The 27576-nt window shown below is 37.5% G+C and overlaps 1 protein-coding gene across 2 annotated transcripts in view; it reads right to left on the bottom strand.

The window, feature by feature from the left end:
* The window catches only part of TRRAP (transformation/transcription domain associated protein), a 74073-nt gene that overhangs the window by 37599 nt on the left and 8898 nt on the right, over positions 1–27576 (bottom strand). The window contains exons 15-45 of one of the 2 annotated variants that reach the window (XM_030285092.4): positions 26995–27229; positions 25896–26223; positions 25685–25782; positions 24878–25072; positions 24092–24283; positions 22534–22699; positions 21025–21281; positions 20186–20386; positions 18206–18384; positions 16917–17116; positions 15957–16174; positions 15640–15837; positions 14956–15216; positions 13842–14003; positions 13435–13531; positions 12868–12989; positions 11235–11405; positions 10501–10569; positions 7216–7335; positions 6779–6898; positions 6259–6423; positions 5684–5865; positions 5223–5421; positions 4682–4810; positions 3803–4069; positions 3082–3288; positions 2048–2206; positions 1828–1962; positions 1545–1655; positions 558–704; positions 33–246 (exon numbers count right to left, since the gene is read on the bottom strand). In XM_030285092.4, coding sequence (XP_030140952.1) covers positions 33–246; positions 558–704; positions 1545–1655; positions 1828–1962; positions 2048–2206; positions 3082–3288; positions 3803–4069; positions 4682–4810; positions 5223–5421; positions 5684–5865; positions 6259–6423; positions 6779–6898; positions 7216–7335; positions 10501–10569; positions 11235–11405; positions 12868–12989; positions 13435–13531; positions 13842–14003; positions 14956–15216; positions 15640–15837; positions 15957–16174; positions 16917–17116; positions 18206–18384; positions 20186–20386; positions 21025–21281; positions 22534–22699; positions 24092–24283; positions 24878–25072; positions 25685–25782; positions 25896–26223; positions 26995–27229 — 5504 coding nt within the window. The remainder of the gene's footprint in view (positions 1–32; positions 247–557; positions 705–1544; positions 1656–1827; positions 1963–2047; positions 2207–3081; positions 3289–3802; positions 4070–4681; positions 4811–5222; positions 5422–5683; positions 5866–6258; positions 6424–6778; positions 6899–7215; positions 7336–10500; positions 10570–11234; positions 11406–12867; positions 12990–13434; positions 13532–13841; positions 14004–14955; positions 15217–15639; positions 15838–15956; positions 16175–16916; positions 17117–18205; positions 18385–20185; positions 20387–21024; positions 21282–22533; positions 22700–24091; positions 24284–24877; positions 25073–25684; positions 25783–25895; positions 26224–26994; positions 27230–27576) is intronic. The other variant, XM_041719238.2, reaches the window with a different exon arrangement.

The raw sequence follows: 27576 nt of genomic DNA, 5'->3' as shown, positions 1-27576 counted from the left end.
AAGGATAAAAGGAGGAAGAAAACACCACTCACTTGGTTCTGTGGGGAAAATTCCCATCAAGCGAGACAGCAAACTGTGGACAGCTCTCAAAACCTTCGTGTTCCCACAGGTCATACAGGCTGCTACCCCTCTTTGGAGGGGCTTGAAGCTGCTCAGGATAGCAGGGGGCTGTAGCACAGTCAACAGGAAACTTAAGACCTCTAAGCCAGTGCAAATGTTGGCAAAGTTGGCCTGATTGGGCTGCTCCTAAAGAGAAAGCATACAAAAAGGCAGTGAGTAGGGGTAAACAAGAATTACACAGATTACTAAACTCAGATAAAATCTGTTAAAACCTAGTAAGAAAAACCCCTCAAAAATAAATAAACCACACCAACCAGTCAGTACTGCAACTCTACAAATTATAATCACTGCTGCAATTCACATACTTAAGCACTTATTTATTTCACTGCAAAAAAAAAGATTAGTACTGTAAAAATCTATATCCAGATATGACTGGTATTCAATCATCTCACATGCCAGGGAAACCTAAAGACCTACAGGACTAGAATGCTACCTACCACAGTCATGAGCAGCTTATCAAACCACTGCAACTTCAGCTCTGACTTGGGCCACATGTCTGGCCTCAAAGCTGTTTTCAGGAGGTTGACGCAGCGACGAGACAGCAGCTCCCCAGGGGATCCAGCAGTGTTGGAGTTGTCATTTACCTGGCAATTAATCAGAGTTAACAAAATGACACCCTTTTGGAACCAAGTCATTAATTTATTATTCATTCCATGCAAGCATGTAATTTCTTATTTCTGAAATGGATGAGCTTAAGTGGTTTTATCAGTACAGTCACACAGCATTTAATGCATAAAAAGCTGACAACTAATAGTAAACACCAGAACTGGTGTCTAAATTGCTTGCTAATTAACCCAAATCACCCATCAAAGGTGTATTTTAAAAAAAATTCATGCCATCCTTTATTACTACAATTCTGAACATACTCAAGATGGTTAATCTTTACTGTTTGCAAGGTATCCATAAACATGTGCAGCTCTTTACTCAATTCATCTTTATACTTAAGAGCACATCTACTTTGTGCAATGGACTGTGGGATATAAAATCCCATGCTACTTACCAGCTGAGTCTGCTGCAGGAGCAGAAGCCATAAAATTTGTCAGCCTGGAGGTACACCCAGATAATTTTCCCCCTTCTAGAAAAGCTGGCTCCCTCCAATTTTGGTGAAAAACTTTAGTTCTACATGCTGCAGGAAAGTAATTCCATGCATAGGATTTTGAAAATAAAATTACAATCATTACCCCTAGATACAGTCATTCCCTAAAAATATCTCTAAATATTTTGGGATAAAGTATTCTTGACATTTAACCTAGGCAAAGAACAAGCATACATTGCAGCATTACCCAAATATGTAATTAATCATGAAAACAAAGCATAGAAACATTAGAATAATCCAAGCCTAAAAGGACCTGTGTGAAAAGAGGGGTTTATAGGTTTGGCTGCTACTCCACACTAGTATCTGCATATCAGAATAACCACAGTACCTGGCAAGCAATTCTAATCAGGAAGTTCACAACAGTGTCTGTGTGCTGCTTGTCAATGGGCTTGGCAAGGAGGGCATCAGCTCCTGGCAAGGACTGGCTCCTTCCAAACACCTGCATGCACACAGAACACAAAAGCCATCAGCCAGACTGTAGGAGGAAAACTACAAGAACAGATTTTAAATATTTGCTAAAGCTAAAACCTTCAATTTAGGGAGTTTCGAGTCATGTGGAAAAAGCAATTACACTACTTAAGAGTCTCTGAAAAATCTTGATTTTCTCTTACAGCACTTATTGCCCCTGTAGCTGTCCTGAACCGTTTTACTTCTTGGCCAGAATCCACAGACAATCCTCTTTTAACAGCAGATGAGGCAGAACTTGCTCCTTCTCCACTTGCACTTGAGTCCATATCTGAATCTGGCTGAAATATCAGCAATGTGCATGTTAAAAAAGTACATTAAACTGTGGAACAGTTCAATCTTTACCCATTTATTTTGATTTCCTACCTGCTGGTCTTTGATTCTTTGCAATTCCCATTTAATAACAACTTCAGCAAGATCCACAGCTAATTTTCTTTGCTCTATTGTAACACTGGGAGTGAAGCCCAGTCTCTGCATGGCACTAACCATATGCTGAACCAAGTGATGTCTCACAGGATAATAAACCTGAGAAATGGTTTCACAGAAATGTTAGTCATTAACCAATAACATTCTACACAAAATATACAAAGTTGAAATAATGCAAAACTGTAAAACAGTCATCAATCCCAAAGTTTGATAAACCTGTACCACTTCAAATTTTACAATATGGAAAAGTAACTGGTGCACTGAAAATAGTGTTTTGGCTACAAGTTTCAGTAGTGACTACCGATTTCATGCACTCAAATGATGCATGTTCTTTTCAAGATTCATGGTTTTTCTCAAGGACCAGTCATACCAAGTTTTTTCCAAGCCTTTTAAAGAGCTTCAACTCACATTTGAGCACACTCAGATATTCTTTCAAAAATTTTTGAGGCATTAGTTCCTGAAAAACGTCTATTAGCTGTCCCGTTGGATTGCATTTTAATACATGTTTTCAAAAATGCTTCTATATTGACATTCTGCACCATTCTCCCATTTGTTTAATGTTTCCCAACATATACTGACTGCAGATAAAAATGTTCTAGTCAATGCTACAGAATATATAAAGTCAAACAAAAAAGGATTACTGGAAGATGGCAATGAACATAGCTCTGCAGTTTTTTAAAAGAACTCTTAGAGAATCTTCACAGACCTGTTAAAGAACACTGCTAATGCATGTGCAATGAATTCATCTTGCAGATTCTAACCTGACATTTGGAGTTCTAGCTTCAATCATGATAGATCTTAATAAATTACTTGCTATTAAACTGTTATATTCAGTTATAGATAAGTATCTTTACAGACAAATGATGCATTTTAAAGTTAAACCATATAAATCAGATTATGCTGGTTTTCTAATCAAACTGTTTACTTCCTTGATACAGGAGATACATTGAGTACCAGATTAACAGTACAAATACCTTAAAATGTTGCACTATCAAGTGCAAAATATGTACTAGTTGGGGCACTGTATGGCCCTCTTCCACAATGATTTTTCGTGTCCAATGAGTGAGCATCTGGTGTCCATCCTCCATTCGAGCAGGCACAGCTGGAGTCAGGATAGCCATGGCCTGCCTGACAATAGCCCGGGCTTCCATCGCATGGGCTTTGAGCAGGCTGTGAAAAACCTGAACAGCAGAGCTTCTCATCAACATTAATACTAGGCATTTACAAAAACAAAGTATTAATAAACACAATTTCTCTCTAAAGGCCCATCATTTGTTAGAAATATCATGATACATCAGCAGCAGAAGCATCTACTTCTGTTTCGTTTACATTCCCTTTTTCTTCCTCCCTCTCCACTGTCCAATTAGAAGTTTTCCCTTGGTCCCCACATTGTGTCTCAACTGAAATGTCTCTCTCTTAAATGAAGAAACATTCCCAATTTTGCTAATTCAACCAAAACATCTACTTGTCTTACTTACCCCTTCTGCTTCTTTCTACTTGTCGTATTTACCCTTCGTGCTTCTTTCTTCTACTCTCCTACTCACAAGTAAATCTGTATTAAACATTTGGCCTGCTGCTTCTGCATTTATTTGTGGTGTTTGAATTATACTCAATACTCAAAACCACCGTGCAGCTTCTACTCTGAATCTTAAAATAAAACACTCCATGAACTTAACACAAGCCCATGGTCAATACCTGCAGAACAATCTTCTTATGAATGGCAAACTTGGCAATGATGTGTGCCAAGAGCAAGTGGCCACTGTACTTGCAGGCTGGGTCCACGCAGGCCTTGGAGAGGAGGCAAGGCCAGGCAAAGGTCATCAGGCGCCGCAGTTTGCTGTTCCTGTTCTTGTTGTTGTCGTGGATGTGATGGGGGGCATGTTCCACCAGCAGCGTGGCAAACTGCAGCAGGTAGATCCTCAGAGAATCCAGCATATCAGCTTGTTTTTCTGGATCAAGTACCTAGATCCAGGCATGATCAAAGAGGAGAGAATGAAGTTGACAAAAAAAAAAACTTTTATGATTATAAAGGCAAAGTCCCAAATTTTTGCTTTTTGAGGGGTTTTTAAGAAGACTAAGAACTAATTGTAATTGCTTTCTTGACTCATTTAGTACCCACAAAACACTGCTGAAGTGAGAACCTTTAAATAATGAGCACATCTGGGAACTCTCAAAATGCTAACCTATGAAAAGAAATAAATAAAAAACCCCAACCCTCATCTTCAGCAACGTTTATTTTATAACCTCTGACTGGTTCCATGAAACAGCAGTGAATTAGAAAGACACTGATGTTGGGTCATGGAAAGCTTTCCTTATAAAAAAGACTGGGATTATAGCCAAGTAAGGCCCATTTCTAAAGCCACATTCCAGATCTGAAAACAGCATAAACTGAAAACTTTAGTCCCATTCTACTGATGACTAATGGATCTCACATTCAACATTATGAAGCAATTTGACATAACAGACCATTATATTCAGAACAGAACAACTAAATCAAATCAGGATGAGAAGTCAAATGAGAGGAGCAACTTTTTGTTTTAATTTTCAAATACTTCAATGTAAACAGATTGTTACCTTTGTTATAAAAACACTAGTGATGCTTTCTGGATTATCTCCTTCTGGGTTTGGGGGGCCTAACAGCTGTTCACCTTCTCCTTTTTCAAAACTGTACAAGAAAGCAGGATTCAGGATATGTTGCAGCACCTACAGAATATAAAGTAAGTTTTACTGTACTACTATATTCTTCTTATGGCAGCCAACATTCAAAGTGCTCCCACATGCAAACCTGCCTGTTAGACATACTCACTGAGTTACAAAAGGAAACTATACAGAAAACCCCAAGAAAAAAGACACACACTGATTTTTTTCCCCTCTTTCTTTCTTCCAAGGGCACAGATTCTTAGAAAGTGTAAACTAAAGCAGCCAGCATTGAACACAAGATGAATTGCTGTCTCTGTTTATTATCGCTCTTCTTCAGGTATGATATTTTCACCTAAATGACTCTGCCAATTATCAAACTCGTTGACATTTAAGTAAGGGAGTTTTGTTGCCCTAGTTCCCAAGAAGAAAATTAAACCTAAATACCAGGCTTCTTTGATTTAATTGCTTTAGTTACCTTGGCTTTGAGCTCATCTCCAAAGTTTGGGTCATTCAAGTCTACAAACCGGAAGAACAAAGCCCGTTTTTGGGGAATACTGTAGTTTTTGGGGATCTCTTCTTCCATGTATTCCTTTAAGAAAGTCATATTGCAGAGAAATCGGCCCGTAAAAGCTCGAAGCAACTGGAAGAGTAACTCTATATCACCATAATTCCTTCTGTGAAAACACATAAAATACAAAGCTTCTGTGAAAAAAATACACAAACTGACAAAATTAATCTTTTAAAGAAACAGAGAATCAAGAGCAGCCAATACCACGTGCATGGTTTTAAAGCTAATGGCAGTATTATGAAATATATTACACTTTCTCTTCAGTAAATGCAAACCATTTTTAGTAGGCTTATATACCTTTACAGTATTTTCAAAATTAAAATTTAAAAAATACATGCAGGGTCTAGGAACTAAAGATTTTTACATACTTGCAGTAATTCAGTAAGCAATAGGCCAGTAGCTTGGGTTCTTTCCAGTTTGTTGCAGCCATATTCTCCTTCCTATGTCTCTCCTGAAAAGCTTCACTCACCCATACACGTTTCAGCTGATTCACCAAGGAGTGTTGATTTGCTAACCAACATTCATCATTCTTAACAATAATACTTATGATCTGTCCAAAGCAAAACAAGACAAATGCACAGTCAACACACAAGAGATCTGTCAGGAGAAACAATGATATATGAGCACTTGCTTAAGGTCAATTAAGGGTTCTAAAATATTCAACAGCAAAATAAGAGAGTGAAATACAAAATAGTTTAGATTTAAAAAAAAAGTTCTGCTTCTGTTGTCATGCTGTCCTCTTGTATCCTACTTGACAAAAAAAGAGTTAATTTGAGTCTCTTTTCCCTTCTCAGAGCAGCTCTGACTACAAACACTCCACATTTTTACAAGTGGTATTCTATGAGCTCTAATACACACACTCACTGAAAGCCTGGATGTAAGAGGCTAGCAGCTGAAGAGGTTTCAGCTATGCAGTGCAGAGACAAACAAGATAAATGAATACCTTGATAGCCTGGAACTGCAGGTCGAGACGCATGGTGGTGGTGCTGGGGGAGCCAGGTCTCACGGCTGCCTGGGCGCCCACAGGCAGCAGCAGGGTGATAAATCGGTTGGGATTAGCTGCCAGTACATCCCGCAGAGGTTTGGCATCTTTATGTTTCAAGAAACTCTGAAAAAGGGGAAGAAATAATTTTAACAACCTTTAAAAGCCAAAATACCCGGCAACTATATCATCCTGTAGCTTTTATAGTACACACTAAAGTTGCAGAGGTTATATTTCATGTATATAAAAATAACATCTACACTTCAGTAATAGCCTCACATGATCTGGAAAGGTATAAAATCAACACTTCAGGACAAACAAACACAAAACCAGGAACAGGAACCCTGCAGTCAAGAGTAAGACCATGATTAAGGACTACAAGGTCATGCAAGCAAAAAAAGATGCATAAGATGAAACCTTTTTGTTCATCAGGTTTGTCAAGTTGAGGGTTTTTTCCTGCTCCTCTCCCCACACAACTTACCATAAACATTCTGCTCCACTGTGGATCATTTAAAGTGGCTTCCATCATGAACAGCTCCACAGTCTGGGATGGATGACGTGTCAAAAACTTTATCAGTGGTTCCCTGAATGGACTGCCAGCCTGAAAAATTCAAAACCTTAAATTAAAAATGCAGAGTATAGAGTATTTCCCACTAATTTACTACCACTCAGAAAAATACATTTGACTTGGCGTTTATACAGATACAAAATGTTCAGAACTCTCATGATAAGAATTTATTGACACTTTTAAAACTTCACTTCTAAGGGTGTAAGGCAAATGTTAATACCTCCTAAAGGCTTGAGAGCATATTTCAGCATCAACTGTTCTCACACCATATTTAAAATATTATAATCATCATACACTAATGCTTAAGACTATAAAGCAAAAATTTCAGCAATGTTAACTTTCACTTTTACCTCAATTAACATTGCTCGTTCTGTTTTCATAACAACTTCCAGAAGAGGTTTAACCAGAGTCTGTGGGGCAGCTGGGATCAGATGGAATAAATTTATAATTGCTGAACAAATCTTCATTTCCTACAGATACAAAGAAACACAGTTAAATAAATATTACTGGCTATAATGTATACAAACAGTATCACACATCTTACTGCTTTTCTTCCCCTTGGTATTAGCATAGCCAGCAGCCAAATGCAAAAGGTTAACATACACACAGCATCTACTTCCCATAATGCATGAAAAAATTGCACCTGTGGAAGTCTGCCCTACCCGCTCTGGTAATATCATGGTTTAAATTTTATTTTCCTTTCCAGTAGGGTGGTGTTCTACAGGTAAGAGCTAAACACTGCAATGATACTGCTGATGGGGGAGTTACAGAGTGCTCACTGCTCTACACAAAGTGGGCCATGGATCAAACAGGCAGGCCTTCCACCCACACCATTTCTGCTATACACCCCACACCCCCAGACTACACACGAAGAGAGATTCAGCTCTCTCACAGCACTGTTCAGCCTATCTCACAAACAGCTGGTTGCTGTAAAGTCAGCTATCTTCTCTCACTAAATATTAAATTCTCCAGGAGTTCAAAATAATTTTGCATTTTTTCCATTGTGCCATTTAAAGAAAGGCTGTATTTCAGCTAGCCAAACTGTAGATTTCCTTCAGTAAGAAAAGGGAAAGCAAAAAACAAAATAACAAAACCACCCTCACCATCTCTCTAAAACCAAATTCCAGCATCCAAGATGATCTTATCAAGTGTATTACATTCTCTCAACTGAATTTAAACACAAAGCATTAGGCTCCAATCCTTTAACCTGATCTGCCCTAACAGACCCCACAAGACCCCTCTCATGGACTGAAGTGCAGGGCTGAGAATACATAAAAACCTTTTGAAACCACTTACACCTTCACAGAAACTAAAAATCCTGCTCTTCCTGGTACAAACATGCTCAACATCCTTAACTGTAATGTGATCAAAACAGCTCTGCACAGACAAACAGAAACAATTCACAGCACTGCACTCAAAGGCACAATGCACTGTGCCCAAAACACAACGATAAAACTAACAAACCACACGTTAAAAGAAAAAATAAAACCAAAGAAAACAACAAAAGAAAACATAACAAAAAATGTTCCTGGTGCCTGCACTGAGTTTCTCGCCTCTACCCCTTTTGTGGCAGGCTGAACCAAAACAGAAGTCACAGCATGAAAGGAAAAAGCCCACAAAAATATCAAATAAACATACACAGGAGCACATTCCATTCTTCAGGCTGCAGTCTAACTTCAGCTCATTACTTCCTCACCCCAAACAGAAGGAATGGAGACAATGAGCATCTCACATGCTCCAAATTGTCCTCCAAACAACTAGGATGAAATTCATCATTTTTTCTACTTTTACATTGATCAGACATAGTGTCTCAAATATTTAAACTGAATAAAAAGATAATAAAGATGATTAAGTCAGAAGAAACAACATTTTAGCGTCTTTGAAGACAAATTTAGCCACCATCTACTACAAAACCACTTTGACTACTTGCACTACCAAGCTACGAAGTCCTCTAAACTCCTCCTAGGCTGGAATGCTTGAACAGCAGCAGCACAGGGAGGGAACATCAGCCTTTCCTGGTCAGTTCTGCTCTCCTCTGAGTGTTTACCACCTCCTCTACTCAACCACACAGTCTGAATGATCCAGCCTGCTCCCCAACACTGCTTTTAATGAGTGTCTCAGATGTTGGAATCTTACTAGGATCATGAAGAAAGGAGAGAAAGTGAAATGCCAGCTGCAATAACTGACCACTAGCTTGACCATCCCTGTTTTCCAACAGCACAGTCTACATACAGACACAGCCTGCCACAGCAGTTGTACAAAGACCAAGCTGTGTCCTCCTGCAGTTTCCTAGAGTTTTTATTTTTAAGGAAACTTTGGAGCAACAGCTAGGAAGCAGAAAAGTAATATTTAATCAGATTTGCATTTGCACAATTCTACTTGAAATGTTTCCAGACTTCCCTCTTTCTCAAGTGTCTGGTGTGCATTCCCCACACAACTTATCTCTCTAAATAACTAATTACATAGAAAACATCAACAAAAAACATTAAAAGCAGGGGAATTCCCAACTAAACATGACTTAGTGACAAATAAAAACTGTTCTGGAGGTGCCACATTGTGGTTTAAAAGACTATTGCTACAAAAAGGTCTGCAAGGTATCTATAATCATCACATTTGAGGAAAAGTGAATCCCAAAAGTATACAAAGGCCTTAGAACTACTCTGGCATTAATAAAATGAAGTTAACTGAAGAATGCACAGTGTTTTAGTTAAAACATAAGAAACCAATCTCATTCTACTTCATTAGAGAACATCTAGGTCTAATATAAAGCAATGACCAAATTCAGATTAAAAGCTCTCTTTGCAATGACAGGAAAGAGAAATGAAAAGCCATTAAGCCATTCCCATGTTTTGAGGGAAATAAAAAGCCAATGTAATTTCATTGTCATTTAAAAAACAACTATATTAATATAATTCCCCCCGTTTTTACTTTAGGTGCAATCATAAATCTCAACAATTAATAAAAGCATTTACTAAAACATTAACAGAATGATGGGACTTCTGATAATGCACAGGAAACGGCACTGAGGCAGGAATTCCCATCAGTATTGCTAAGAGCACACAGTATTGACATTACACTGCACAGTTTTCCATTTATAAGAGAACTGATCAGCTTCCCATGCTTCTACACTGAGGCCATTAGTTTCACTGGGAGCATGATTTTAATGTGATCCCAACTAGTAAATATTGAACTTGGTTTAAATAAATTAAATTTTAAATTAACTGGGATTATGTTATCATTAAGTATAATTTTCCAAAGGCTATGTTATGAACATCAAACATATTAATGAAAAATGGGGGATTATGCTGCTGAGCTCATCAGCCATTCCAGTGAAGAACAGATTTCTAAGCAGAAAATCCTGAGGGGGAAAAGAAATACAAATGCTTGAGCTGTTCCCACACTAACCAGAACAGTATCTAAAGTAACCATTGTCAGCAGATAAGAAGCTCCTCTTACTGAGACTTCTAACAGATATTCAATATTCTATATTCAATCCAACCAGTCTGTTAGCTTGCAACAAAGCATCAATGTGTAATCAGTAATGGCAGCATTTACAAATGAGTGAGTTCTTTAATTCCAAAACATTAATACTATTTATTTCTTCTCTTCTCACATAAAAGCATTCATTAACTTACATTTCCATCACTCCGTTGTCCACCTTTGTGTGTAATAACTACAACTTCCATCCATTTACGCAGGTGTTGCTACAAAGAAAGGATAATTAGCATTATTCTTCTAATTAGACTGATCCATTTTAGCACATGCTACAAGAGACAATATAGAGGCAGAAATAATTCTTTAAAGGAAACAAAGGGAAGAATTATCAGTTATTTTCAATCCCTCGAGTTGAAAAGTTTACTGCTGCTACAAGTCCTCTCAAGAAGGATTTAAATCTGATGGTCTTACACTTCTTTGATTACTTGCTTGATGTGTATGCATTTAAATATTCATGCAAAGGGGATAAATAATTCACATATTCAGTTTAAACACTGCAAATAAACAGAGCAATACCTCCCAAAATTTCAAAAAAGAAAGCACCAAAACAGATTAAGTGCATTGGGAAGTAAAATTGTTAAAGGTGCAAGTGGCACCTTGCTTAAAGATAAATTTGCCCAAACAAATCTTGGTATAACTAGTTATGTCTTCACTAAAAAATAAAATCTCTTCACTTCTTGGTTTAGAAGTCCATTCGAAATTTACTCAAAATGTTTAAAGAAATTGGGGGTTTTTATTAATAGTGAAACAAAAATATTTTACTTCCAACATATACATTGAGTCACTACTGAATTTTTGATTTTTCACCAAAAAAATAGTAGCTAGAAGAAAATTTCTTCTGGAAGAGCTAAAATAAAAACTTGGATGGCCTTACCATCATCTGATCACAGAATTTATCATTGAAAGAGTTTGGGAAAAGTCTAGTGACTGAGGTCAGGCGATTCACAACATTGAGGGTCAGACTCCGATAGTCTCCCAGCATCATCAGCAGTGGTCTCATGTGGGTATGAATTTGATCAACTTCTATGGTGGCTCCTTCCAAGAACTGCAAGACAGTGCACAATTAAGACAGGTGGAGAGGGACATGATTTTTGTGCAAGCATTTTTCTTGAAATAGATTCAGCTGATTTGATTTTTCTTCTTTTATTTTGTTCCTTCAGTACAATAGTTCAAATAACATCTAGTGCTGGAAATTTATACAGTGACAAGATGGATTAGGGAAGCACTGAGGTATTTGACACACAGTGGGACATTCCATAAAATAATCAAGTAGGAGATTGTAATTACAGACAGACTGAAAAACTGCTACAGTTATAAATTAAATACACAGCTATGAACAAATTACTTAGACACTATATTAAGAACTGCCTGTGAATCTGGCTAAAGGCAATAGAGCAAATTTCTGTGTTACAATCTGCATGCATCCTGAGCAACAGAAAAGGTCAAAAGAGCATGGCTGCAAGCAGCCAGAGAGAATATTTCCTGTCATAACCAAATATCCTGTGGGCTGCAAGCAGCCAGAGAGAATATTTCCTGTCATAACCAAATATCCTGTGGGCATGAGTTTATCCCAGGAAACAAACAATCAGACAAATCTGATGTATAGGTCAGAACAATCCTTATTTGCTACCTCTCAACCCAACTGTGTGTTAACAAGCCATAAATAGTAAGTACATTCCCTCTCAAGACCACAGTGACATGAAAAGCCACACAACCTCTCGCCAGTCAATGGCACAAACAAATGCAAACCACCAGTATTACTGCAGTTATAGTCCCTGTTCCATGTCAGCCCAGCTATACAGCATTACAAAGAGGCTGTAAGTAACTTCATTAGCTTTTTTTTTTTTCCATTTAGAAGAATGGAATTAAAATCTCGCTGAATCAAAATTAGGCACTGCTACTGGACAACAAATCATGATGAAAGAATATCCTTTCCCCGTCCTTTCAGCCTTTATAGATGATAATGCAGCATCCACAGGTCAGACAGGGCAGTGTAAGTCAAGGACATTAATTCTGACCTCAAACAGGACAGCCACACAGTCCTGTTCCTTAACCATCACACTGTGATTCAGGTCTAACTCTGGCCTGCTTTACTTTTCCAAAACCAACTATGGGATCTCCACCACTTATTTTAGGAATACAAAAAAAACATGGGAAGAGCTTTTACAATAAAGCCAGCATTTACAAAGACCAGTGCAACAGAAAGAAGGAAAGACTGCACAGAAAGATTGGAAGATTTACCATGGTCCTTATCCAAGAGCTTATAATTCTTAATTGCAACCTAAGGATATAGGTTGCAATTAAGAATTATGCAATTAAGAATTCCTTATGGCAAAGTTCAAATATCAAACAAATATATCTGACACAAACTTTTATCAGCATCACCAACAAAAACTGAACAGAGCAACAGTATTTCCTGTAGAGAACTTTCCCAAGAAGTCTTGTACCAAGGAAGTAAAGCAGAGAGAACAGTGGCCTCAAAAGGAATGTTGTTTTAATACAGTCACCTTTCTCATGCACGCTTCTCCTGCCTCTTGCAGCTCATTATTTGTTGAATTCAGAGCCTTGAAAAGTGCAGCAATGATTTTCTCTCTTGACTGAGGCAAGTAATTGCAGGCAGCTAGAGCATCTGCAAATATCAAAGTAAATTTGTTCTCTTTGTTAACTCAATTTCAAAGGAGAGGAGAAAATAAACCCTAATTCTACACTGCTTCTCTTATAGTTTCTTTTTATGTCATCTCAAATTGCAGACAGCTAAAGTACTGTATGCATTGCCAAAATCAACAGGCATCGTAACATAGAAAAAGAATGAGAATTTTATTAACATTCTATAGTTTTCCTAATGCTTTATAACATAATTAATCTTAAAATATTTTGGGTTCCTTTCAGAAAACTGAATTCTAGTCATTAAGAAGGCAGCATTACTTTCCCATTATTCTCTCCATTAAACTGTAACGTCAGGAGAGCAGTCATCAGTCTTCCAAAGCTCAGGTTTTCTGCTGATCTCAGGAAGCAGACTGCCCATTGCTACAAGGACACTTAACTGCATCAAGTCTTGTTTAGGTTTTACTTACTTAAGGCTGCAATTCGAAGAGGTACAAGTGATGGAAGACTTTTGTAGCAAGGTAGTTTCATTAGGGCAGCATCTTCAGCCTCACACAAATTCAGTAACTAGGAAAAAAACAAACAATCATTTTAATATTGCTACTCATATTTGAAACACCACCATCTCACCCCCACCTTTACAGACAGCTTTTCATTTACAGCACTTTGTTTTTGTCTTAATTCAAAACCAGAGGATCTTCTGCACTGACTGCTGCAGGCAAAGCAGACTTCACTTGATGTTTCAAAAGGGAAATTCTTGCATTTCAGTCAAAGTTTAAAATGCACAAATAAAAATATGTATTTTTAACAATGAAAGTGCTAATACTATCATAGAGAAACATCTACAATCATAGATGAGAATATAAAAACAAAGTACCTCTGTGTAGAAGACCTTGTGTTCCACAACATTCAGATCCATTGTGAACAGTCTGGGCTGCAAGGTTGTGCAAAATGTATTTCCCTCCATCAGGCCAATCTGGGCATTTGCAGGTTGGTGCCGAAGCAAATGTTTTTTAGGAGGAACCATGTCCTGGAGTACCTGTGTGATGTAATTCAGATTACTGAATTAGCAGCTATTGAAATGACCCCACAGACCCAGCCACCAAGAAGACACCATTAGTCATGGCTCATTCTCTCTTGTGGCTCCAGATGTGTCTTGAGAAAAAAATTAAGCTAGAGGAAAAATAATTATCTGAATTACTTTGATTCACAGTCAGTTTGCAAACCAGTGTAGTAGCTGTAATTAATACATATTCTCTGTGAACAGATCTATGATATTTAATAACTTCACACAACATCATGAACAACAAAGAAATTCATAGACTGAAGCATTTCAAACGGTGAAGAAAAAAGAATATTTTAAGCTCCTAAAACATCAGAAAACCAAAAAAGTTAGTGTAACTTTTTTCCATTACATCAACTTCTCACTTTCCTCATTAAAGAGCTTTAGCAAAGTAAGATATCAATTAGGGAGCTTCTCAGCATAATGTGGAATGTTTTCATGGCCCTTAAGACTAATGTGCATTCAATTATCTTCCAAAAGACTAAACAATACCAGCTTTAAGGAGTATCTAGACAAAAGTTATTTCAATCAGCTTTGAACTTTATAGTCTCTTTCTGGGCAGGGAAAGGCATAGCAGTTATGCCACATATTTAGAGAATAACAAAACAGAGTGTCAAAATGTAGTGTCTATATGGCCTAGCCTATGTCTGATTGGTGGCAGGATGAGCAGCCCATAATTTAAGGACGTAAATCAACCTGAAGACAGTATAAATACTGGCTAAGAGTCAAGTAGAGCCTGTATGAATCCCTATATGCTCCAGTCATTGTGTATGTTTGAACAACAAAACTTAGCAAATTACAAAAATATGCCACCAAAGCACTACAAACTTAATTCACTAGTGTGCAAAAACATACCAAGAAAAGCATTTCTGCAAATCCAAACTGGAAAACAACTTTAAGCTGGGGTTCAGTAAATATTTCTGCTTACCTCTTTATGTGGCTCCATGATGACTGTGACACTTTTGCCAGTGACCTGTGCAAGCACCTGCAAGGAATGCATGGCTTGTTTTCTCACAGTGGAGTTTGGAGAGGTCACTTCTCGAACAAGGTCATGTGTGACATGGTGGAAAGACTTTTCCTGTGCTGCAAGGATTTCTTCAGTTTTTTCTTCATCTTTTAAAGGAGTTGCACATCTAATCAAGAGCTGTTCTAATGTGGTCTTTGCCATAGCAACTGCTCCATTGGAAACCTGAGGCATCAGAGATCATTTTTATCAGCTAAATACAGAACAAAGACCACAAATCTACACATTACTCATCAACTTATAATTTGGTTTTGATGAATCCTGTTATTCTGATTTCCAACTAAACTTAGTGATTCTGTGGTCACAGTGAGTCTGTGTTCTTTTGTGATCTACATGTGGCCTGTACATTTCTAGTCTGAAAGCTGCAAATGTAACCTCAAAAACGTCAGCAAAGTTATGTGGAAAAATGTGACTTCATTCCTAACTTCAAATCCTGGTTTGAGTTAAAATGACTAGAATTCACTAACTCTTGCAGATAAAATGCCTTCTGAAGTTCAGCAAAATCAAAATTACTAAGAGTTCCATTTATGTGAATTTAAGGCCAGAAATTTTCTCCACACTATTTGATGAAATTAATTCATTACATACCTCTCCAGTTAGGTCCATCATAACAAAGAGAAGTGCCTTCAGGAAAGTCTGCTGGTTCTGGAGGACCCAGATCAGTGGCAGCCGTTCCATAAGAAATTTAATGGACACAACACCTCCTAGTTTAGCATACCAAGCTTGCTCATAACAGCAAGCACATAAACGTTCCACAATGTATGAAAACAAGGGAAGCTGACAAGCCTGGAAACAAAGAAATTGATCAGTTTCCTTTTCTAGCTTACTGTAGCCTCCAGAATTTTAGAAGCAAAATTGCATTGGCTGAAACTCAATCATTTCAATACACTTAAAAAAAATCTTACCCTTTCCTTTGAACCCAAGATGATGCTTGCAACATCAAATATCACTGCTAGAGCCACCTCTCCTATTTTGCAGAGCTCCTTCTCCTCATATGCCATGCAGATTGCTATGGCATCAATAAGCACCAAGGGATCCATGCCTTTTGACCCATTTTCTTCACTGTGAAACATAGCTGTGCTAGGCTGGCTCCCAACCTGATAGCACTGCAGCAAGAAAGGACCTGGAATTTGCAACAGGGAATGGGGAGAAGGGGAAATAAAGATAAAACAATGGATATTTCAATATGAATAGTCTTTTAATTTGATTTTACTACTCCTCAGACTACTGATGGCAAAACCAGTAAGCTCCATGCCTATTTGCATATAAATGGGTTGTAAGGCATCCTTCACTCCTAGAAGAAAAAAAGATTACATCTACTTGAATATTTTCCTCTATGCACTAGACTATGCATTGCAAGAAGATTAATTAAAAATGAAGTGTCATAAAAATCCCAGTTACATTAATGTGACAATGAAGAGTGATATACTTATAATATGCCTTTTACCAAATTACTTGTCATACAGCCCAAACAAAGTTTTCTTTTTGGATGTAAGACACTGCAATGCTCCAACATTTAATTAATTCCTCTGAAGGGCCTTCAAAACCACAACTGGAAACAACCTAATTAAAGACCATCTGCAATACTACTGTGAATATTAAGTTACACAAATGCTCTGGAACTGTATAAGACATTCCATGTTGCAGTTATTTCATTGGCTGTATCATTTACAGAACATTATTAGGTGACTGATTGCTTTTTAAAATTTGCTTAATAACTCCCACTGCTCTAAAGAATTAAAACATAATTCTACCATCAAACAAAAATCCAGTGCTGTGATTTTTAAAACAGACAGCTGTGTGTGAAAGCAGTGAGCTGTGCCCGGCTCTCCTGGAGGCGCTGGGAGCCGTGTCCCGGCACTCACCGCACTGCTGAGCCACGGCCACCATGGTGTAGTGGCGGATCAGGCTGGCCACGAAGGGCAGCGCGCTGGGCCGCAGGTCCTTGATGACGGCCGACATGAAGGCCCCGGTCAGGGCCTGCTCGAACGTCTTGCGGGCCGGGGTGTCCTGGGCCTTGTAGCGGTGTGAGATGATCACGCTGGGGATGGACTTCTCTGTGAAGCTGAAACACAACATTGTGTTCAACAGAACCCCAAACTGCAGCACCCCCAGCTCAAACTTCACTCAAAGTTTGCTCTCCGAATCCAACTCCTTCTCCACCTCCTCTTTTCCCCTCATCTTGATAGAGCTAGAACAGTTCACTCAGCTCAAACTTCATTCAAGGTTTGCTCTCCAAATCTAACTCCTTCTCCACCTCCTCTTTTCCCCTCATTTTGATAGAGCTAGACCAGTTCACTCAGCACGTATTAATTTTGTCAGCCACTGGTCTCCAGCATGATGGATAGCTCAATTTCATCAGGAACATTTAAAGCCAGTGGTTCAGAAGAAGGCACGTATATACAATAATAGGTATACAGGTATCACACTGCAACTCAATTACAGAATGTCATTTTCAATATTTTGACATTTTTCCCTTTTTTAAAATGACATTTGATTTTAATCTTGAATGATTGAAACATTATTTATCAAATCACTGCCCAACAAAACGCATTCATTGCAAAGCTATATTTATGTCAAGTCTAACAAGTCCAAACTGTGAAAGCTACTACGCTGTTTAGCTACACTTATTATATTGCAAGAGTCAAAGTCAGCCCACACTTCTTGAGCAAAGATGTTAAAGTTGTCTAAAAGCAATAAACCCGCGAAATATCAATGACCAAAATTGCAAAACATGTAAGAAATGCTCCAATAAAAGGATCTCACACCAAGATAAACAGAAGCTGTGTGTGACTGTGCTATAGCTTAGTCACTAATTTAACTGAATGTTGTCTTCCACTTTAGTAGAAGTATACACGTACATACAAAATGTCACAATCTAAATTAATCTTTAAAATAGAATTAAGCACCAGAATATTCCAATTATTTAAATATATGAAACTAAAATTAATCATATTGATCATATGTAATAGATTATACACTGAGCTATAATTATGGGAAGAAAATTAAACTATGAAATATTAACATGTCATTGCCATTAAAAAACATGCTAACAAAACTCCTTTCCACCAACAGGCAAAAACCCCAGGAACTGCACAAACTAATCATTGTCTCTAAACTAGGTTGCTCCAAAGACGCCATAAATTTTACATACACATTTACGTTTAAAGAATTGTCATACTTGGGATGTGCAAGGAGCTGGTACAATGCATGTTTGTTATCATCCAGGCTCATCATGGCCACCAGGAAGCACTTGATGACCTCCCAGGCCTGCCTGCGGTAATAGGGCTCCGTGTTGGCGCTCTTCAGACAGTCCAGGGCCGTCTCGATTGCCTGCAGTGGAACAAGAGAATCCACTTCTTCCTCTTGGCATTTACCATAAGGTCATTAATCAAGGGAATGGTATAATTAATATATATTAAAAGTAACTTCTGAAGTATGCACAGCTTGGAGTGCCCAAGTTAGGAAATGCAGAGAGGGCCTGAGAGCGTGGCTTGAAAACACCATGGTATTTTCTGTGCTTTTGTACATGCTAAGTTTCATGGCAGATACATTTGCCTCCATGGTCAGAAAGCATTTCAAGTTACGAGTGAGGTAAACCTTCACTGTGTCACTCCCCTTTCCCAAAAATAAATTTTCCTTGTCTTCCCTTCAGCAATAATTGCTGTGTCTAATCCCTTTATACTGTATGTATACAATGCATTTATACCCATATATAAATGGTACCTTTTCACGCATGATGAAATGTCCCTGTAAGCAACTTGTAAATGTCAGTTATTTAATGGAAATAGTACTCTTCCTTTGCAAGAAGATTTAATACATTTGAGAATAATTCAAATCAATCTTTTAAGACATGATGATTAAAAAAGGGGAGTAGACCTCTTTGGGAAATTTCTATTTTGTGCTTATATATAGAGATAATACATAAAAGCACAACTGTCTAATTTCTAGTCTTCTCCCACAAAAGACAGGAAGATACATGAGACATTAAGTAAAAAAAAATTGTAAAAAATTTTCTGGAATACATGAAAAAAGGAATTATCAATTGCAAGTAAAATCTAACCACCCGTGCATAATACGTTTATGCAGAAAAAGCCCCTGTTACAAAATGGGCATTTTCCTTCCCCGGTATTTCCACTTATTTAACTTATTGTCATCCCAAGTTTTTATCACAGCATCTCAATGAAAAGAAAAATTAGTTTTGGACAGACCACAAAAGTCTATCAGGGCACTAAAAGAAAACAAGTATCTCTTGTTTTCAATTTATTCCACCTTTTTTTTTCTTTGTACTTTGACATTTCCTTTTCATAGATACAAAGTGTTCAGCAGATAACACTTTCTTGGTCAACATCAAGCAGCTTCAGATTGCTCCATATCAAGGTTAGATGCTAAAATCCTTTGGTAAACTTAGTTTGAATTAAACCAAGCAGGACAGGTAAATGTCAGCAACTATGGTATTTATATGCATTCAATTCATCAGCTTCAGTACAGTGGAGAAATCAGTAAATCTGCATTTTAAGAATCACTTTTCCAAGCTATTTTTAAGCCTGTTGGTTGGATGGGGCCAGAGAGCCAGCTGCCTGTGAAGAAAATTGCTTACTACATTCAGATGGTATCTACTTATGAAAGTCTAATTGAAAAGGTAAGTATTAAAACTCTACAGACCGAATTATTTCAGAATCCAGCTTCACTCTCAGATATTAGATTGCTGTAATTAGTGAGAACTAAGCACTTGTGATACACCATGACTGCCTGATGAAAGCCAGTACAGTACAAAGTGCTTCTAGAGACAACAAACAAAACCAAATCCTGGAGTCATGAGAATAATCACCACTGAAGAATTTCTACAGTAAATTTTTGATACATTTCAAAAAGCAAATAGGGATTTGTAGATGAGGATCCTGCACCTAACCTAAGCAATATACCAGAAGTTCCAACCTTACCCATTCTGTGAAAACATTTATTTGGGCCAGTTTAGCTCCCTAGCCTATCACTTCGTAAGAGCAGTAGAGTATGCCTAAATCTGTTTTTTGGGGGTGAAATTTTACAGTTTATAAAAGGAATCAAGAAAGAACTTCCAGACAGATATTTTTAACGTTAGTTTCTCAGCACTGAAAGTAACTTAAGCCCTTACCTTTTCCATTGGGAGCTGAATGGATGCTTTACAGTCTGAAAATTCAATTGTAATACTGGGTCCTTGGATTTCTGTGACCACATACTGTAGTTTCTGTGATTCCTTCAACATCTTCCTGTTACTTCCACCAAATTTCCCAAGCACACGATAAGCCACGTGGGAGATGCTGTCAGCAGGATTGCGCAGGGTTCGCCACAAAGCCTGGGGGTTTAAGGTGCATGGGCAGACCAGGTTTACTTCAACGTTGTTCAAGTTGTAACATAAAAAAAAAGTCTTAATACAACATTTTTCAAGTTGCAATGTAAATAAAATGTCAAGGAAAACATTTTATTCTTGTATTTAGGTAACTGACCCTGCATAAGTTCCTTATCAAGGCTGAATATCAGCAGTCTGAGTTCACAACAGCCCACCTGCTTTGTAATAAGGTTGTCCTAAATGCAATTTTAGATTAGACTACTGTCATCACCTACAACATCTTTGCTATCTTGGAGTGTAGTTTTATGTTTATGATGAATGTTAAACAACATTGTTAATTTAAAAAGCAGGCCAGTTAAGGCTGAACTAAGTACAGAGTTAGTTTTGAAAAATAGAAGCAAATAAAGTAAATAGAATGTAACCATTTAACTAAGTATTTAGAAGAAACAATTCATTCTCTTCTAAATTTTCAGAGTTTTCAGCTTAACAGCACAACACCAACTATCTTTCTACACTCACATCAGACAGGTACAGGTTTCACAAGTGATTTTTCAAGTTTTTGTAACCAAAGCTTCACACAAATTTCTAACAGTATTCAGCAAATCAATGACCTCTTGTGGTCTAACAGGAAACAACACATTTACCTGCATGAGCTCAGCTCGAACTGGCTGGATGTGGTCATACAGAAAGTCCGGCTGCAAGTTATCCACACACAGCTCCAGAGTTCTTAAGCCCTGGCTAACCAGGGTCTGGGATCCGTTGAGAGCTGACACCAAGGGGTCCATCAGCATTGGCAGGTAAGGCAGCAGCGAGCTCAGACGAACGGGCACCGTGAGGCAGAGCTCTACAAACAGGTCTTTCATGTGCTGTTTGTGAAGGCCACTTTGCAACATATTAAGTCCTGAAAATTATGGATAAGTTATAAACTCGCAGGAAAAAGACAGTCGATAGTTTGCTGTTCAAAATTGCCATTTCCTCAGTTCAGAAGAGTCTGATGTTTTTAAACACTACGGAGCTTACAGCTCTGTAAATAATGGATTTACAAAATATTAATACCATTCATTATTCTAACTTACATCTACTGATGTCATGCAGTAAATGCTTTTTTATGTACACACATATAGAAGAAAAAGCATAGATGCATATTTTGAAGTTTAACAGACTCAATAAGGCAGCATTTGAATACAGCACATAGAAAAGAAAAGAAATAATTTGACTCGAACCTCAGCCTTGTAACAATAAAAAATAAACCCACACAGAACAACATTTTTTATAATATTTTGAATCCTGAAAAGAAACATTCTTTGGAATGAAAAAAGAAACATTCAGTGAGTTCAAGTGCATTAATTGCCCCTTCAGACAAAGCATACTCCCCAAGTGATTTTCCTCCCCATAAAGATTTCACATAGTCCATAAATCTACTGACATGAGTTTTACATAAAGATTTATTGATAACATATATTTGCTAACTAAAATAAAAACTGTCCCTACAGCTATAGATCTGAACCAGTCTACAGTCCTGGAACAGCTCTGATTAGCTTGTCCTTAGGTCTAAGTAGCTCTCCACATTTCCTTGCTTGCCCTCAGCATTTCTGGAACACAGTTCTTGCAAGCATAAGTGCTCAATTAATCAAACTGATTTTTATTTCCATTTCTTTCTGCAGTCTGGCACTACTTGAATTTCTATTTGTCATGCCCTTGCAGGTGCACACACATGTCCTCAACTGCAGAACAGCCAGAGCTTCACTGCCATGCTCTCCCCACAAAACCACTGGTGGCCTGGCAACGTTGCTTCACCTGCTCACTCATCCCCCAAATGCTTTATGCCAACAAAGTTACCCATTGCAAAAAAAACCCAAACAAGTAATAGAAACAAACAAGAAAACCCCAACAGCCCCACAATGAAAATAAGAAAAACAAGCAGCAGAAATTGTGAAGCAGCCAAAACTATGGAGCCTGAAGCAGCTGATAGGAAATGAAAAAAAGCACATTCAAGGTATTTAAATCAATCACTAAATTCAAAATCAGAAGCTACTTATCAGGAGTGGGGCTATACTTTTGAGGGATTTTCAACTACATAACCTAACTTTATACTACTATTCACATTAAAAAAAAATCAGAAGCTGGGGCAGGGAAAGAAGGTATTGATCTACCTTGCAGTAAGTTTGGTAACAGCGGCAAGAATTCTTGGTATAACAGATCATGACTGCCTCCTCCAATAGATCTGAACAGTGCTCTGAGCAGCAGGAAATAGTTATAGGGCTCTTTGGCAGTCTGTGCAAGTTCCATAGAGCTGTTCACAATCTTGTGCAAATGTGGCTAAAAAGAAAATAAAGCTTGAAGATTAATAAAATACCAACTTTATCATCGTACTGTACAAGAGTTTAGCATGAGATTCTGCCAATCTGACACAATGAGAAAATATTTCCTCTCAAGTACCTGGTAATGGGGAGCAGACATCAGAGGTGTCAGAATGAAAAGAGAGGACACTTAACAATATTCATTTACCCCGATCTAATTTCATTGTTAGTTCTTAAGTTCTGTGAATGCTAAAACTTAATTTTGAAAGCAAACTCTTTTGAGTAAAAAAGGTTATGGAATTGGTGGCCTTTCTAGAACAGAGAACATGAACACCTTGCAAGATTCATTAAAAACAGTTGAAAAATACCAGTATTCTCATGGACCAGAAACAAACAGCAACATGTCTGGATATTATTAACATCTAAAAAGCTTTCTATATTGCTATGCAAATGCTGCAAACAGCCTTCATCATTCAATTAAATTGTCTGCCCAAGGCCCCTACCATTCATCCTACAGAAACAAAAAAAAAAGTAACAGAAGCATGAAACTGTGAAGGCAGTAAATTATACTCTTTAAACTTCATCACCATCTTATAAAATTGAAATGACCTTGATTCTGATGACAAACTGCAAGAATTAAAGCAAGATTATATGAATATTGCTTCATATTACCGTTAGTTTTCAAAGATTCTGGGAAACTGGTAATCCCCCCTCTGTTCTACAGTTACCTGTATCAGAAATTTTGTTTGGTACAAAGTACAAGGAAGAAAAACAAAGAGAAACTACGAGAGAACAATCAGTGTTCCATTAAATTCTTAATGTCTTTTCTAGATACAGGCAGCTGCTGCCTTTATGAGGAAAGTGCACTCTTGCTACAAGCTCAGCATTTCTAAATTCACTGAATAATGAAATGATCTCATCAACATAAATAGATCCTTGGAATACATAATATGTCATCAGTAGAAAAAATAGCATTCCTTAAGTCCAGACTTTCCAAGAGCATAGAAAAATCTAACTCAAGAGGTACACCAATTCACCAACACACAAAAAAGTGATATCAATTCAAGCAAAACTCTTAATTTAATACAGAAACAAAGGGAGAAAATATGCAAGAATTTATGCATGTCCTGACCATGAAGTTACATGGGCTTATGGCAATTACAGACCACAGTCATTTATCAGCCATTCATACTCAGAATTAGTACATCACTCCACAGTTTCAAATATGAACAAAATATTCATGGAAAGCATCTCTTATAAACAAGACAAGGTACTTGGAATTTGGAAAAAAATGGAGATGTGTCACAAATAGTGCTTCAAACAGCAAATGACTCTCAAATGTTAGACTGTGCAAAACCCTTAAGAGTGTTGTTTTTAAAGCAGACTTATTTTTAAAACAAATGACCTTTACCTTCAGCATTTGTTCATTTTCAGCTGCAAATAGTGAAACTGAGCCAAAGACTAACTTGAACAGCTTGAGATACAGATTGGACAGTTCCACATTAGAGCCCATTTCTGGCAGTCGATCCAGAAGATACTCCACCAAAATGGTTGCAAAGAGAGCAGAGGTAGTAGGGTTTGCCAAGAAAGAATTGGCAACAATCTATAAAAGGAAACCACAAAGAACTTATTACTGCTGTAATAAAAAGAACAAAAGGATAAATGCACTATCCATTAAGAAAAACCTAGGACAAATTTCTTTCCCCATCTCCACTGCTACCCAAGTGATTCTGTTTGTCCTCAGTGGAAAACAACCATGTATGTAGTTTAACGTTGAAGTCTCAGGTGAAATTTTAAATGGATATTATAGGATTTGCATTCTGTAAAACAGTAGAACATTAGCACAACAAGCTGAACAAAACAACAAGCCCACAATGTTCAGTACTTTTCAAGAATGAAGTCATTCATATCTTCTAAACTGAAGAGTTCATGTTTGTATTGCATCACTTAGGCAAGGCTTTATGAAAATGTCAAGATGAAAATTCATCTTGACATTATTTTCATAAACTACTTTTTATATAGAATGCTTAAAATCTCACATGCTAATTTCAATATTATTATTTATACATCATTCTACATCATTCATATTATTTATACATCATGTATTATTCTGCACCAGTCATATATATACCTCAAGGCATAAACCTCTTTCCTACATGCAGTTCATTATCAATTTAAAAAGTAAACAGTAACATACCTGAAGAGCATAGTTTTTAGAGATCCTCTCCACCATATAAGGAACAGTAGTTTGAAAGATTTCTTTAAAAGTTAAAGGGTTCATCATTGTGAACACACCAGCAAAATGCTCCAGAACTTCCTTTTCCTCTTTCATCCTGACTGTCTGACAGTTTGCTACTCGAACATATGTCTGTCCATTTCCTGCTATTTGCACCTACAGCAATTGAGAAAACACATACACTGGTTACAGAATTTGAGTAGCTTATTCCTCATTATTTTACATGCAAGCCCCACACAGGTAGAAGTTGGGCACATGAGCCAACCATGACAAAAATACTAAAATTTAGTGTTTTCAGAACAGATTTTAAAACTAGGAAGTTACAAATAGAGAAAGACAACAGTAGGATATATCGGTGTATTTGTAAATTACTTAATACCCAAACACATTCACATTTCATTAGTACTTTGTGTAACTACTGAAGATAAACATAGACATGTGAATGCTTCAACTGTTAGCTAAACTACCTCTTTCAAGGAAAGATTTAATTCACTACATGAAAGACAATTATTTCCAGTCTGACCTGCCTGCATGAACTGACAAAAATGGCTGTTGAGAAAATGATCTGTTGCTTGCAAATGGTAAGTATGTTGAAATTCGCTTTTGAAATTAATTCCTCATACTGAGCATTTCTCAATAGTTGTGGTCCAAATAAAAGACTTAGTGCAAATATACTGTATGTATAATCTGTGTTTTAGCTGACAAATAAATCATTATTAAAAGATCTAATATAAAGAAACTGTACAAATAGAAGTGCAGGTTACATACCTGATAAATATCTAATGCTTGCATCGCATATTTTACCAGTTTTATATAGATTTGAGTCTCCTTAGGTTGCAACTGCTTATTGGGAATGAACTGTGCTTCTGAAAGAAGAATAAGATAGTTAAGCATTAAAAATACTATTTGCTTTCATTCTAGAGTGGCTTTTTTTCTGTAGAATTATGAGAGAGAAATGCAATTAAATATGCAGTTTTACCACCAGGAGCTTTGCACGAGGTGATGCCCCACGTGATCGTCTTGACCCCACAGACCAAAGTTTTCACTAAGCTCCTGCAATCCGTGACCTGAAACGTCTGCTTGTCTTCTTTTTCCTTCTCTCCTTGTTTTTCAAACACAGGTACTGGTGCAGGGGCCACAGGAGTGGCTGGGGCAGGAGATGGGACAGGAACTGGGGCTGCATTTGCTGCTGTGGGCACTCCAGGTAAGGCAGCTTCAGCTGCCCCAAGCTCGGACTGGGGCTTGCACTTCTTAAAAATGACAGACAGCTGGTAGCGTGCTATGGTGTGGAATTTCAGAACAAACACCTAAGCCAAAGGAGAGGCAGATCAAACAGCAGGGAAGGGGGGGAAGGAAAAAGAAAATAAGTTGCTTCTTCAAAAATAATCCTAAATTTAGTAGTAGTGACATTTCAAATCAGCATATTGAGATCAATAAAACTTTCAGCCATTTTTGAAGTCATTTGAATGACAGCAAATGTTTTTAAAGTGTATCAATAAACTAGTTTGCCTTCTTCAAACAACTAGTCCACCCTTGATTTTCAAAAATACAAAAAAAACCTCCATATAAAGACCATTAAAAAGGATCATTAGGTCTTCAAAGAGCAGATATTTTTTAATTGTACAGACTGTATTGTACCATGCCAAGGACCTGTGCAAAGATCCTCTTTCAGGGCTTAAAAAAACACACCAAAAGGCATACCCATAACCAGAAGGCATTAAAAAATATGGTTCTTGCATACTCATACATACACAAGGGAAAAAAAAGATTATAACTAAAATTTAGAATGAAATTATTTTTTAAAAAAAGTTACTCAAAACAGGCATTCAATTTCCTGCTTTGAAACTAGCCACTGAATGAAGTTGAGTTGACAAAGCATCTCCACTACACTTGAGATATTATCCCAGCTGCAGAGCATTTTGAAGAGCCCTCCTCTGAAGCACTGAAGTGAAATACAGTACACAGGCTATTCCTACATATTCTCATTTCTGAAGAACGGGGAACGTAAAATGTGATTGACAACACACTACAAAACAGGATATCCAAGCAATTATCAAATGCTTTAAACAAATCAATACCTCCAGCATTCTCATAAGGATGTCTCTACCATTTCCATTTTCCTGTTCACTTTTAGACCGGATACAGTCTACCAAATTTAGCAGGAGCTTGCAAGACATGGTCTGGATACTGCTTGGCAAGGATTCATCATCAATGTTCTTGGCAAACAGCTGGACAGCCAGGGAGAGGTCATTGAGAGGCAAATGCTGCCGGACGTGATGTACCAGATCTGCCAGGGTGCTGTATGCAAGGGGTCTACAGCCAAAACAAGGAATAAGGAAAACATATTGAGCACAACTAAAAATGTTTTTTATTTGGCTAAACAAATAATTATTGCCTGGAGGTACTTTCAAATTTCTCAATGTAAGTTTTCCATTTTCATATGCAAACCCAGAGTTCACAAGGCTTTTTCGGTTACACAAGGAAATTTTAACCTGTGCAATTTAACCAATGATGCATCAATCTACCCCACAACTCGGGTATTGCCTCTCTGATCTTTCTTCCTTCACTGCAGAACACCCCACCACATATTTTCATCTACATGCAGTTAACATGCATGTTAGCCACATTTTGAGCAGTACTAGTAATCTGTTTCATAATTA

Source organism: Taeniopygia guttata, chromosome 14, assembly GCF_048771995.1.
Source record: "Taeniopygia guttata chromosome 14, bTaeGut7.mat, whole genome shotgun sequence".
Classification (NCBI taxonomy): Eukaryota; Metazoa; Chordata; class Aves; order Passeriformes; family Estrildidae; genus Taeniopygia; species Taeniopygia guttata.
The sequence above is the reverse complement of the archived record's forward strand: the minus strand, read 5'-3'. Positions and strand labels throughout refer to the sequence as shown.